Source organism: Vidua macroura, chromosome 1 (assembly GCF_024509145.1).
Source record: "Vidua macroura isolate BioBank_ID:100142 chromosome 1, ASM2450914v1, whole genome shotgun sequence".
Lineage (NCBI taxonomy): Eukaryota > Metazoa > Chordata > Aves > Passeriformes > Viduidae > Vidua > Vidua macroura.
The window spans coordinates 48,149,269-48,162,615 of NC_071571.1; the positions used below are offsets into that span (position 1 = coordinate 48,149,269).

General features: G+C 38.1%; 1 protein-coding gene across 1 annotated transcript in view; it reads left to right on the top strand.

Moving 5' to 3' along the window:
* The window catches only part of TRANK1 (tetratricopeptide repeat and ankyrin repeat containing 1), a 42,067-nt gene extending 33,133 nt beyond the window's left edge, over nucleotides 1–8,934 (top strand). The window contains exons 20-23 of the mRNA XM_053987372.1: nucleotides 596–741; nucleotides 1,743–4,819; nucleotides 6,410–6,511; nucleotides 7,462–8,934. Of these exons, the coding sequence (XP_053843347.1) occupies nucleotides 596–741; nucleotides 1,743–4,819; nucleotides 6,410–6,511; nucleotides 7,462–7,574 (3,438 nt within the window). The 3' untranslated portion in view covers nucleotides 7,575–8,934. The remainder of the gene's footprint in view (nucleotides 1–595; nucleotides 742–1,742; nucleotides 4,820–6,409; nucleotides 6,512–7,461) is intronic.
* The last annotated feature ends 4,413 nt before the right edge of the window (nucleotides 8,935–13,347 follow it).

Here is a 13,347-nt window from a genome sequence, read left to right on the forward strand (position 1 = left end):
TGAATGACTGATGTAATGAAACTTAAGCGGTTGCTTCGTTCAGTACTCTTATGATACTGAAACTTCTTTGATAACAGCCATCTAAATGGAACCTTAAAACATGGAAGGGTTAAAGTAGTGTGCTAACAATATGTAATGTTTTTATTTCCAGCGTGTTTCCACTAAAAGAATGTAAAGTGATTGTTCCCAAATATTTGAAGTTTAAGATACAACGTTAGTGTTCTCATTCTGCATCCATAACTGTTTTAATTTAATACTAATCATTCTAAGAAATCTGTAAATCAGCAGAAGCATGTGCAGTGTTTTCTAACAACAGGCAGAGCTGGGTGGATAAAAGTATTTTGAAAACCTTACATAATACCTTTCATTTTATACTCTAGCTTTTCAGACACAAATATTTTGAAGTTTTTTTAAACAATCTCTTCAGTTTTAGTGGTGTCTATCTTAATATGTATTTGATTTTATTCAGATAGTTTAATTACATTTTTTAAAGTGTTCTCTATAAGACAGATGATGGAATTACAGGATTTATTCCATGCATGTAGTTTTGACTGTTTACAGCACTTTGGTTTCTTTATTGACTTCTGCATTGCAGATGAAAGATGCTGCAGTTTACTATCAGAAAAGCCAGTGCTACAGAGAAGCATCTGAATGTTATGAACTAATTGAGGAGTTTGATCTGGCCATTAAAATGTATTGTCAGGAAGAACTCTATGAAGAAGCAGCAAAGGCAGTTGAAAGGTATGTCTTGCAAGATGGTATTGGAATATAACTTTTGCATTTCCAAATTCCATGTAATGCCGATTGTTCACTGAAAAATTTTCAGAAGCGTTTTGTCTACTGACTTCGTTTGCATTACCTTTAGTAATGGTAACTGCTTTTTTGAATGATTAAAGATTTTTTAATATGTAGAGATTGTTCGATCAAAACATTCAAGCATTAAAGTCACTTTACCAACAAACAAGTTCTTAAATCATCCCCCAAAACATTAATGGAAATTTATCAGCACAGACACAAAAAATCTGCACTACCACATTTGTTATGAGAAAGATGATAACAAAAAGCTGATGATAATTTACTCATCCAACAGGAAAAAGTTACTCATTCTCAGCATGCAGGAGAGAATATTTCACAAAACTGGCTTAGGGGCTACCTCAATAATTTTACATCAGCCATTAATAATTAATTACTGAATATTCTAAAGTGCATGTTATGAAAGATGTTTTGCAGGTGTTTTGCTCAGACACTCAATAAGCAACAAAGTATATGCAGATACATACAGCAGGCTTGAAAGAATTCTCTCTAAACTGACACGTTTATGTAAATTTTACAGAATATTGTATATATTGACCCTTGGAGGATTCAATGAAATTCATATTTTTTTTATAAATAGAAGATCAACACTGATAAAATATGTTAAAATTATTTGTACATTGATTTGACAGTGTGGAGAATGCTTCACTAATGCTGTAAATCTTGTGATCTTGTTTGTACCAGAAGTTTTAGGACTCTTGATTTTGACAGCCTCATGTTGTAATTAATTTCTTTCTGTAGATCTTTTAAGATGATGTGATCCTCTTTCACCTGACAGGCATATTACATGAAACAGCTGGCCTTTTGGTAGGAAGGGTTTCTAGGAGAAGCTATTTGTTTAATGGTTTTGGTGGTTTTTTTAATTGCAGTGGGGTTTTTTGTCTAGATTTATAATCTGTGGCAGTGAATTGATGTATCTATGATTTCAGATATGAAGATATGTTGAATGCAAAAGGACAAATGTCTTCCAAACTCTCCTGTACAGCAAATCAGCTGTATTTGGAAGCAGCTGCAAAGTACCTGAGTATGAACAGGACTGAGGAAATGATGCAAGTCCTCTCAAAACTTGATATAGAGGATCAGCTTGAGTTTCTGAAATCTCGTGGATGTTTGCACCAAACAGCAGACTTACTGAAAAGGAAGGATCGCCAGGAGGAGGCTGCAAAGCTAATGAAACAGCATGGGTTTGCTCTGGAAGCAGCCAACCTCACGGCTGTAAAAGAGTTTCGCGCATCGTGTTTGCTTGCCGAAGCGCGTGCTAGGCTGAGTCGCGGTTCAGAATTACACCTGGGGAATGTGGAGAGCATCCTAAGAGAAGCCCTTGAACTTTGTGAACAAACTGGGCAGAAGTCTGGCATTGCTGAGGCTGTGTTTTTGCAGGGAGCTCTGAAAGGAGACTTCATGAAGCTGAGTGATGCGTACTGTCAGTTCCTATCTCTGAATCATTCTGCTGGTGCAGTTGAAGCTCTCTTTGCGTTATGTCGCTGCAGCACTCCTAGCCAGAACATCCTCTTCATGGCAACACGTGGCTTAATGGCTCTTCTGAGTCTTGTTAGTGGTCTGAAGAAAGCAGCTACCAATGCAGAGAAAGATATGGTGAAGTTATGCTTTGCTTATTTTGGGATTGTCCCAACAGGTGACATTTGCCAGGTGTCTCAAAATGAAGCTGAACCCATTATCAAGTTTTTATTAGACAAGCAAAGTCTAAAAGAGAGGAAGGCAAAAGGTGATTTCTCAGTAAGCACAGAGAAAGTAAAATCAGCTTTGAAGCAGCACTTGTTAAGCAGGTTGTGCTTTATCACCCGTGAGTTACTGAGCAAGAAGTACCCTGATATTTGTATGAAGTTCATTGCCGGATTGAACTGTGAAGATAAAACCTGTGAGGGTTACCACAGGCCGTTGTTGCGTCATGAAGCAAAGACAATATTTCAGTGTAAAATGCATCTGGTGGCAATAAATGGACTGTTGTTGGAAGCCACGTGCACTTTCCCTAAAGAGTTACTGAATCAGTGCAAAAGCTTTGAGGACATTTTGACTTCTGACAAATATGCATCATGTAAAGCCCTCCTAGGAATGTTTTTTCCAAATCATTTTCATTTGAGAATACTGTCTGAGAACCCAAAGGCATGCAAAGAAATACTGCAATTCAGTAGTGTTATTTCCAAACCTTGTAGAGAGATGTTGAGGAAGTACATCACATTTAAGTTTAATAATGAAGACATTGCAGCCAGAAGAGAATCAACTGACTTGTGGCTAAGTGCCATGAAGGTCCTTATCTTATCTTCAGGATATCCTGAAGAATTTGAGAAACTTCTTTTTAAAGAAGAGGATAATTATAACAAGGAGCTAATGTTTGCTTTGGCAAAGGCAAAAAGTTCCCCAAGGAATAAAGGCCAGGAAGAAAAGACCAAAGGAATAGAGGGCAGACATGGTATGTTGCTACCTGACAAAAATGCTGAAAATGCAGGAAGAACACACTTGTGCTTCATTCGGCTTCTTGAAAATTCACTTGAGCAATTCTATGTTCATAAGAACCCAGAAAACTGCAAAAGATTTTTTTTCCGTTTCATGAACGTGCTGATCAAGAAATGCACAAGATACCTGATTCCAAGCATAGGAAATACGGTGATGTTGCTGGAATTTCAGTATATTCTCTGTTGCGCGGTCCTGATGCGACTTGCCAAGAACATTACTATCTGCCTTCCAAGGAGTTACATTGCTCTCCTTCATTACTGGGAGTTTTTGTTCAGACGCAAAGACCATTACAAAGAACTTAAAGACACATTTTCTATAATACAGGAGTATAGGCCTCAGGACACAAATGCAGCTGTATACTATTTCAGATCTCATCTCTGTTATCTAGCAGAAGTCTTGTGTGGTGTTCACGGAAGGTTCAATGTCCTCCTGGATGCATTCGGGGATCCTGACTGCATAACTTCAGGGGAGGCTGAGCGGACAGTAGTGCTGTGCTTAGTGATGTTACTGAATGCTGACCAGGTGCAGAGTTTTAAAGATAGATCTCTCTTACGCCACCTGTTTCCTGAAATCAAGGTAATGCTGGAATCAATGAGAAAAGACACTCCCTCTAAAGTACCTGAAAGATTGCTGAGGGTCGTAGAACAAGTGGGTGGTGCTACACATGTAAGAGAAGTTGCTGCAAGCCTGCAAGAGCTGCTGACGGTGCGAGATGAAGAGCACTTGGTTGACTGCCGCTGGAAGTGGGACACTGCCTACACTCAGGGGCATCCACCCATACGGGGCATCCAGTATGAACGCGTAAACCTTGACAGATTTATAACCTCTTTGGATGAAACAGAATATGCTGATGAGCTGGAAGAGGAATTTGAAGAGGTTCATTGCTTAGAGGACCAAAAGGATCTCCTGGAAGTCATTGCACTCAGCAAGCAACAGAAGCAAGAGCAGAAAGCATCTGCTCAACGCCAGCTGTATCGTGTGTTCCATTTAATTTCCCTATATGTGAAGTGGAAAAGGAAGGCCCGCTCCAGAGTTCATCCTGTTGCAATGAAAGAAGAGGAATTTTTATCAGAGATATTCAAAAGAGCAGATATTGACCAAACCCAGTGTGACCTCTGTGGAGTCAGATTCATCCAAAGCTCTGAGAACTATTTCAGCCGGTCAGAAAGCATGGAGGCAGACGCTTCTGAACCTCTGACACCAACTGAGAGCAGTGGGGAAGAAAAGTTGCATGCAGAAGGAAATGCAATTTCTGTGGCCAGTGAGGCCTATATGGAGCACAGAAACACAGAAGAACACATGAATAACCATGCTGCCTACAGACACTATGCCGAGTTTTTCAGAAGAAACATAGATCCAATAATACATGATGGACTGGAAGTAGTGGAGGCCATTACAGGAAGGGATTACACCCGAGACCATTTAGCATATAAAGAAGGTTCCAACTTACGCCAGAGGAAAATCAAAGAGAATATTAAAAAAATTTCAGATGCAGTAGAGGAAATCTATGAGAAAAAAGCCTGGGCCAGAGGTAGGACCTTATCAGTTTCCTTTAAACAATTTAATATGTAATTTTTTGGCCAAACCGCTAGACCTGGCAAAGCTCCATTTGAAAATCTTTAAGTGGTCAAGAGAAAGGTATTTCCAGGTATTTCAGATAGCTGAGGAAAAGAAGAACAGAAAGAGCTGGAAATATTGAAAACATATTCTAAACTCTTCCAACTTAATGAATTACATAGTAGAGGTAAAGTGAATAGTAGTGAATTTTTATAGTTAGTAAAGTAAATTTTACATGGTCATGATGTACTATGTTCTCTGAAATTACATGGTTTTACAAAGTTTTACAGCAACTTTGCAGTTTTACTGACGAGTGATCTTTACTAATTTTGTTATTGTTTCTACTGTTTCCTGTTTACTTCTGCTAGCCATAGTAATTTGGATATGCAGAGATAGCCTGGTAGGAGTACTTGGAGTTTTTGACTAAGGATATCTCTGATTATTCTGCCCTTGAACTAGTAATTTTGCTAGAGCTGAACAAAAGTGGATACTTAACCACAAATCTGTGGTGTGTCAGGTACTCAAAGGCAACACTGGTATTAAAAAGTTTAGTAAATTATGGTGCTTGAGATACATATTTTGATATTAGATTCCTCCCCCTTATATGCTTAAAGCATTATTCTATGCTGATTTTTGCAAGCAAAATTGAATTAGTGAATGAGTGGCCTAGAAGCAAAATTGTTTAGTGTACTTGCTTTGGGAAAGTGACAATTTAAATCTTAACATTGTTACTGGCTTCACTGGTAGAAATCCACCAATCCTGTCAAGCTGTCATTTTGCCTTTGATGTCTGACAATCGTGAAAAACTCTAGTACTTGATATGTTCATCAGCTCTGATCAGTGAAATATGTTAAATTTATAACTAAATGTTAGGTTCTGCTCTTCATGTGTAAGCTTTATCTTTACTCCTAGTGGAAAGTTTTACATATGGATGAAGTCCATGAAATTTAGCTTATTGTTTACTTGACTTCCTGCTCAGTGAACCATGATAGTGATGAATAAGATGGATATAGTAGGCTTAATTAGGTAATAGTGGATTTCGTTATGACAATTGCTTGATGAATGTTACCTTGTTATTCTACTCAGTGAAAATATATAGAGAGACATATTTTTTTCTGAGACTACTTTTCCCTTTCTTTATAACAGGCATTTTTCAGGTTCTTAATGGTGCAGTTCAGCAAGGACTGCACCATTTTAGGTCCTTGTTTGACTTTGATTCATATAATTTCAGAGAGATAATGAGAGTCAGGAACTTTATAAACCAAAAATAGAGTAGAATGTTTTCAGGATTCAGATGTAACTCAAAAGGGGCAGCACCAGGATGTAGAACTTCTGTTCTGATAGTGCTAGTAATGTTGATTAGAATGGGAAGTAATACATACATCATTTTCATCCACATTAGTGAATTATCGCCCACATGAGATCACTGGTGACCATGATTTCTGAGTTTGCAGTATCATCATCCCACACGGCTCTCTGTAACTTCATTTTGTGCTTGACTTTTAGCTGCTGTCCATTTCTCAGCTAAGTGTTCTCACAGAATGTTAACTGTGCTCCATTTCAGCTGAAGAAGTAATAACCAGACATGCCAACAAATTGGTTGACACCATTGATGACGCTCATAAGTGGCTGAAGCAAATGGACTCTCACAGGATAACAGAGGAAGGTATGTTTCAAAATTGCACAGCTTTCTGTGCCCACTACTGTTCAGTAGTAGTCTCTAAGTATCACTTCAGTCTCCCACTCAGCAGCATTGTGGGTATTCACTGACCTTTGAGAGGCACTCCCACAGGGGCACTCTGGAAAACATGAGTTAACCAGGCTTTTCCCCAGTGGCTCTTCAAAACAGAGCAGCTGGGTGCAGGGTGGCCAGAGTGGAGCAAGACTTCTCCCTGGCCTTCAGTGGATCCCAGCCTGATAAAGGATGCTTTGTTTCTTTTATTTTCACTTCCATTTCTCTTGGTTTCATACAAAAGTAGGATACATTGATGCAGTCTGTTGCATCACAGATCTCTGAGGGCAAGTTTAAGACTTCATTGTGTCTCCCTGAATGTTCATATTTAAACATATATTTAGGTGGTGGGATTGCAACAGTTGGCAGCAATGAAGTGATTAGACTTACAAAATGGACTTCCTGCTCAGTGAACCATGATATGTAAAGCATTAAACTAGCTCAGTTTTAGAAAAATTGGTTGTGATAAAACCTTGGATTGCCTCTTCCTCTTCCAGCAGATACATTTAATAGGAGAGAGTGTGCTCTTGTAGTCTCAAAAGGAACCTTATAGTCTGTCTTGGAAGTCAGCAAGGAAAGGAATTGTCTGCTGAAACTGAATCTTGAGACAGACTTCTTAGAAAAGTCAAAGGAAATAACAATAGAAACAGATTTTCAGTGTAAAAATTAATTACTGGTGCAGCAAGTGGCTTAGCAGTCACTGCTTCATTGCAGAGCTCTTAAGCACATTGTAATATTAAGTTAAATACTTCTTAAACATGATTATGCACATATGAAGGTATATTGCTGACATATAAAATAGCAGTGATATAGGTTGTCATGCTGTTAAGAGAAAAAGGTGTTGGGGTTTTCCATTCTGCATTAATTTATTGTTTTTAATATAGGCTTGGTGCATGATAAAGACTTGGAAAATGAAGTGGAAGATGAAATTACGGCTTTTGAAGAACTTGCCCATAAAAAACTCTCAAGGAAAAAAGGAAGGCATGGGAAACGATAATTTGAAAAATTACTCCAGATGGCTATTTTATCCTCTTAACAATCTAAGTTTAGAAAGAAAAAAATTTTAAAAAATAGAGGGATGGGATCATAAATCAGAAGAGTATGAAGAAAAAAGAGTAACTTAGACTGTGTTTTATTTTGGGGTTTTTTTATAGCTTGTATTGTGTCAGAATAATTACCTATGTTATGATAATGTAATTGTTAAAATCTATGACTGGACCAATTTCCTTTCAAACCTGTGTGATAGCTTAAAAGTAACAAAAGCCAAAGAAGCAAGTAGAAAAAAATACTAATTTTCTGATTTATCTCAGGGGTGTTTTTCCACTCAGTCTTTTTTTTCTTCTTCCTTGCATCATCATTCTTCTGAGCTGGAATCCTCAGAAAAATAGATTGATAATTTCTCTGATTTTAAGAGTCTTGGTATGTTTAGAACTTTTTGAGTCTTCAGGTGAGATATTCACGGTATCCCTCTTTTCTATTTTTATAGGCAAGAAATCTCTAAACACATTCATATTTCTGACAGTGTATATTCTTCTGATTAGATAAGTATTAAAGCTAGGGGTTGTCCTTTATTTGATAAAGTTTTGATATAAACTTCTACCTGTACCTATTGAAAAAATGGATAATCCTCATTTTAAAGAACGTTGCACATTTTAAATGCTTTGTAAGGTTTAATTTTAAGGGGGTTTTTGATACATTTTTGTAATGTATAATATTTTTATAAAACTTGTAAAATTTTAAAAATAACTTGATCTTGTATTATTTTTGAATGCTTTCTGAAAGCCATATGTGCCTGCATTAGTGAGATTTGAAATTGGGTCCAGAGTGTCACTTTGTTCTGATGGAATCTCAGTGTGTCCAGGATACTGTAATGTGTCCTGGTTTTGGCTGGGATAGAGTTAATTTTCTTCTTAATAGGTGGTACAGTGCTGTGTATTTGAATTTAGGATGAGAATAATGTTGACAGCACACTGATGTTTTGGTTGTTGCTGAGCAGTGCTTACCGTAGGTCAAGGACTTTTCAGTTTCCCATGCTCTGCTAGAGAGCAGGTGCGCAAGAAGCTGAGAGGCAGCATGGCCAGGACAGCTGATCCCAGCTGGCCAAAGGGACATTCCATAGCCTAAAACATCTTCTCAGCACATAAACTGGGAGGAGGTGGACAGGAGGGGCAGATCACTGCTGGGTAGGGGCTGAGCATCAGTTGAGGGAGTGAGCAGTTGTGTTGTGCATCACTGTTTTTTCTTGGGTTTTATTCCACCCTCTCTTTTTTATCTCCTTTTTCATTGAAATTATTATTATTATTATCATTATTACTGCATTTGACTTAATTTCAGTTATTAAACTGTTCTTATCTCAACCCACAGGTTTTACCTTTTCTTCTAATTCTCCTTCCCATCCCACAGGGAAGGTTGGAGGGCAAGTGAGCAGCTGTGTGGTAATTAGTTGCTGGCTGGGGCTAAACCACAACATGTAGTCTCCTTTAGTAACCTTTTTAATTAAAATACTTGTGTGTTAAACATAATTAGAGCATTATTTAGTTGTTGAAATATTTTGCCTTTAAAAGGGTTTGTCTTTGTATACATAGCAAATTGCTTCAATAATTACCTTAAAAAAAAAAAAAACTTTATCACTTATTATTATGCTCAGTGTTGTGGAAATGGGACATTTTACATGGGTAAAAAATGAAATGCTGCTGTAGAATGGAGCTATGTGGGTAGCAGTAATAATTTTCTATTGCATTTTAAAAGTCTCTTCCCAGATGTTTCTTCTTAAAGAAGTCTTATTCATTAAGCCAGGATTTAGAAGATAGTTTGGAAACATACACTGATGAAATGTGATGCAAGTCACTTGCACTGTATAGAAGTCAAGAATTAAGAAAGCTGGATCATTAATGTAAATTATTTGGCTTTGTTTTCTGTAATGATGGGTATTTTGCAGAAACTTTCCTGATTAGTTTCCCAGCTTCAGTATTTACATTTGTGGCAGTAAACACTACCTAAACTTTTCAAAATCCTTGCTGGCCACATTTTAAAGATTCAATTACTATATTTTTCTTTCTCTTTATGAAAAAAAGCAACTTAAACATTATTGCAAAATACCAAGCAAAAGGGAAACAAAGAAAAAGAAATAACAACAAAAGTTACCAAGAACTTAATCTCAGGGACCTGTGATTCTTGATGTGGTTCCATGCAACCCACTGATTTTTCTCTGACTTTGAATTGGCACTCCCAGATGGAACTTATTTCAATAGCATATGAAATACTGACTGCTAGACAAAAATAATGGCAATTCAAATTTCAGCGCTTACAGTTTCAGGGATAGATTAGGTCAAGATTTCAGTAACGTTCAAGCAGAGATGGGAAATCTACTTGGATCTCCAGACCAAAGTTTTAAGGGCTTTTTCCCCTATGCTGGTCTCCATAAATAAACATGAATATTCCTTTTCCATTGCAATCTCTTCAGATAATAGTGATCTCAGTGCATTAATCCTATTTACATATTACATTAACAAAAGGAGTTTGTCCAGATATACCCTTGGGTTGTGGAAATTTTTTTTTGTTCTGTTTTTTGCCTTATTTTTAAAAAACCTTTCTCACCTCTGGTGGAAGCCCCAGTGTTCTGGCACCAGCTAACGCCTATGACTCAAAGGGCTTAAGAGCCACGACAGGTGCCTTGGTATGTGTGAGATGCATATTGCACTGAAACCTTGGAACTAAGCAGTGGATGCAGGCTGTCGAGCTAATCCACCCACTTCTGCCTGTCTAAGCCATGTTGAAAAGAATTTTGAAAAGGCTTCAAAAGCTCAGAAACTGGTGACTTAAAATCTCTCTCCCTGATGATACAAAAATTACACCTAAATGAAAATAAGAACAAAGTATTTGCTGCAGTTGGAAGATGGGGTGTGTGGTCCTAAACATGACAAGTCTCCAAATTTCAGATTCCCAAAGAAAAAAAATCTCTTGCTTCCTTGAACTTCATATTAATACAAAGAACTGTGTGGTAAATGATGTGTACTTTTCACCTTTTCCCTTTATTTCTCTTTAAAACATTTTTTCATTACACTGCCCACAGTTTTATTTCAAAACACTTGCCTAAAAGTCAGCTGTTACAAACTCTTGTCTCAGCAAATAATTTAAACACTTGCCATTTTTTAAGCATTTGCTGTCATTCCTAAAGGGAAGCCTTTTACCTCTGTACTTCTGAAAACATAGGAAGAAAGAAATTGTCTTATTTCTGTAAATAAATCAAAAGGTTTTCCTGCCAGAAACCCCTGTGACAAGTATTTGCTGAAAACCAATTAGGAAGCACCCTTTCTTGCATGAAAGAGACCACAGCTGTTGCTACTGAGCTTCAACCTTTTTTGTTGGAGAATTTAGAAAGTTAAATACAGAAAAGAAGAGCTAAAAAATATATATAACGAGCAATAACAAAGTGGTAACAACAATGTGATAGACAGGGACACATTACCGTATCTGTATCTGACTCTTACCAGTTTGAATGTCTCTGAAATGGTTATTGTTGATCAACACAGGAAGGGTGTAGACCTGCTGCAATGAGTCAGGAGAAGTAACATGAAGATGGTGAGAGAGCTGGAGCATCTCCCATGTGAAAACAAGCATGAGAGAGTTGGGGTTGTTCAGCATGGAGAAGGCTCCGAAGACCCCTTAGGGTATCTTCTACTACCTAAAGGTGTCCTACAAGAGAGCTGGAGAGGGACTTTTTACAAGGACATGTATAGGACAAGGGGGAAATGCTTTTAACTGAGAGAGTAGGTTTAGATTAGAGATTAAGAAGAAATTCTTTGCTGTGAAGGTGATGAGGCACTGGAACAGGTTGCTCAGAGAAACTGTAGATGCCCCATCCCTGGCAGTGTTCAAGGCCAGGTTGGATGGGGCTGTGAGCAAGCTGGTTTAGTGTAAGGTGTCCCTGTCTATGGCAGTAGGGTTGGAACTACATGATCTTTGAGGTCTCTTCCAATCCAAACTAATTCAGTTTTCATTGAAACCTTCACATCTACACTTTCACAGCAAGACCCAGAGACACCTTGGTATTATATTTATGGTATGTCCTTCTGTTAGCTCCTAACTCAGAAATGTATTAGCAAAGTACCAGGCAACACCCCTGCTCTTTATCTTGGTGTGGCGGATGGCAGAAATTTTGAGTATCTTCCCTAACGCTCTCTCTAAGAGCTTGTGTGGTGGAGAATGGAAGAGTTTGCATTCTTTATTTTGTAATTTTCATAACTACATTCGTACACCAGGGTTTCTGACTGTACACATATTCATCACCAGTGTGAAATACTTCAAGAGCCAGATCCTAAACACTAAAGCAGTTGAATTGTTGGGTTAATAACCATTACAAATAAGTATTCTGAGAATTAGAACATTTATTTCAGTTTTCTGATGTGGACTTCTGTAACTGTTTTCAGCCTGTCATCTGAGCATGGTATATGCATGTGCACAGGTAGTATGTGTGCATACTCTATGCTGTGTTCATCCTACCTTGTTGCAAGAAGATGGGTTACAGTGTCTTGGAAGCCTGTATGATCAATCTGTGCTGCTTGATCTAGGGAAATAGTTTCAATTTCTTTGGAAAGAGATTGGTAGGAGATTCTTACCTTCCTACAGCCCATCTTCTGCTTATGCCACACACAGAGTTTCATGGTTTAAAAGTGTAGTTGCTAGTGATTTAAATAATGGTCTACACATTTAAAAGTTACTTTCAATGGTCTTCTGATCAACTGGTTTCTAAACTGTCCTGTATAAACCAGTGCTGAAACTTTGGCAAACAATTGACAGAATTAGGTTGCCTCTTCAACATTCTGCAAATGTCAAAATTCTCAAATAAATAATAGTGATACCCTAAAGTAGTTTTCATTAGATCTTGTGGAAGTAAATCCTTGCAATTCTCTTCTGTGAAGGGGTGAGTAGATCTTCACTGAAGCTACATTACATGAGTCTAGTGCTATATATCTCTCTGTACTATTCATTGTAGAATTAGCTGGTCTTGTACTACATTAATAGTAGTTATGGACAGGCTCTGCAAATCTAGAAGAGCCCTTGAACACAGAATAGCTTGACAGGATGCTGAAGCAGAATAATTCAGGTACCTAATTTCTTTGGAGAAAGTTGGTTATTTCATGGTTTACAGAGCAAAAGAGCACTGAGCTGAAAGGTGCTGGTGATCTAAAATGGTGTTTCAGGTGTCAGAAGATGTGCAGAAAGGAAATGGCTGAATACAGGTGAGTTACACACCCTCGCTATCACTGGAGCTTTGACTGGGGAAGTCTGGGTGAAGGAGTGTCTGAAGTGTGGAGCACAGAAACCTTCAGGCATCTCCCTGTCAAAAGAATAGATCAGAGTTCTTCACTTTCACCAGGAGACAGACGTAAAATTTTGCTTGGAGGAATATGTGATGATGGATACTTATGTAACAGCTAAGTGGCTGGAATACTTCTCTAGGCTGCTGAGACAGCCAGGTTTCAAACTCAGCCCTCCCAAGAGGATGCTCTGAGCCATCAGATGCCAAATTGCCTAGAAAACATTCACTGCAGCTGCTGATGAAGGTGCCTAATTCAGGATATTTTGGAGCCAGAGAGAGGGTGGAAGTGGAACCCATTCAGGAAGGAAATGCGTGCATTTGAGGTGCAGGTGTCAACACAGCAGTCCCACATGTGAAAGAGATCTTGGAAGGGGACCTGCACCTCCAGTACTGATGGTGCTTGATTTCCAGGGAAAGGTTGAGTACCCTTTCTTTGATAAATGACTGC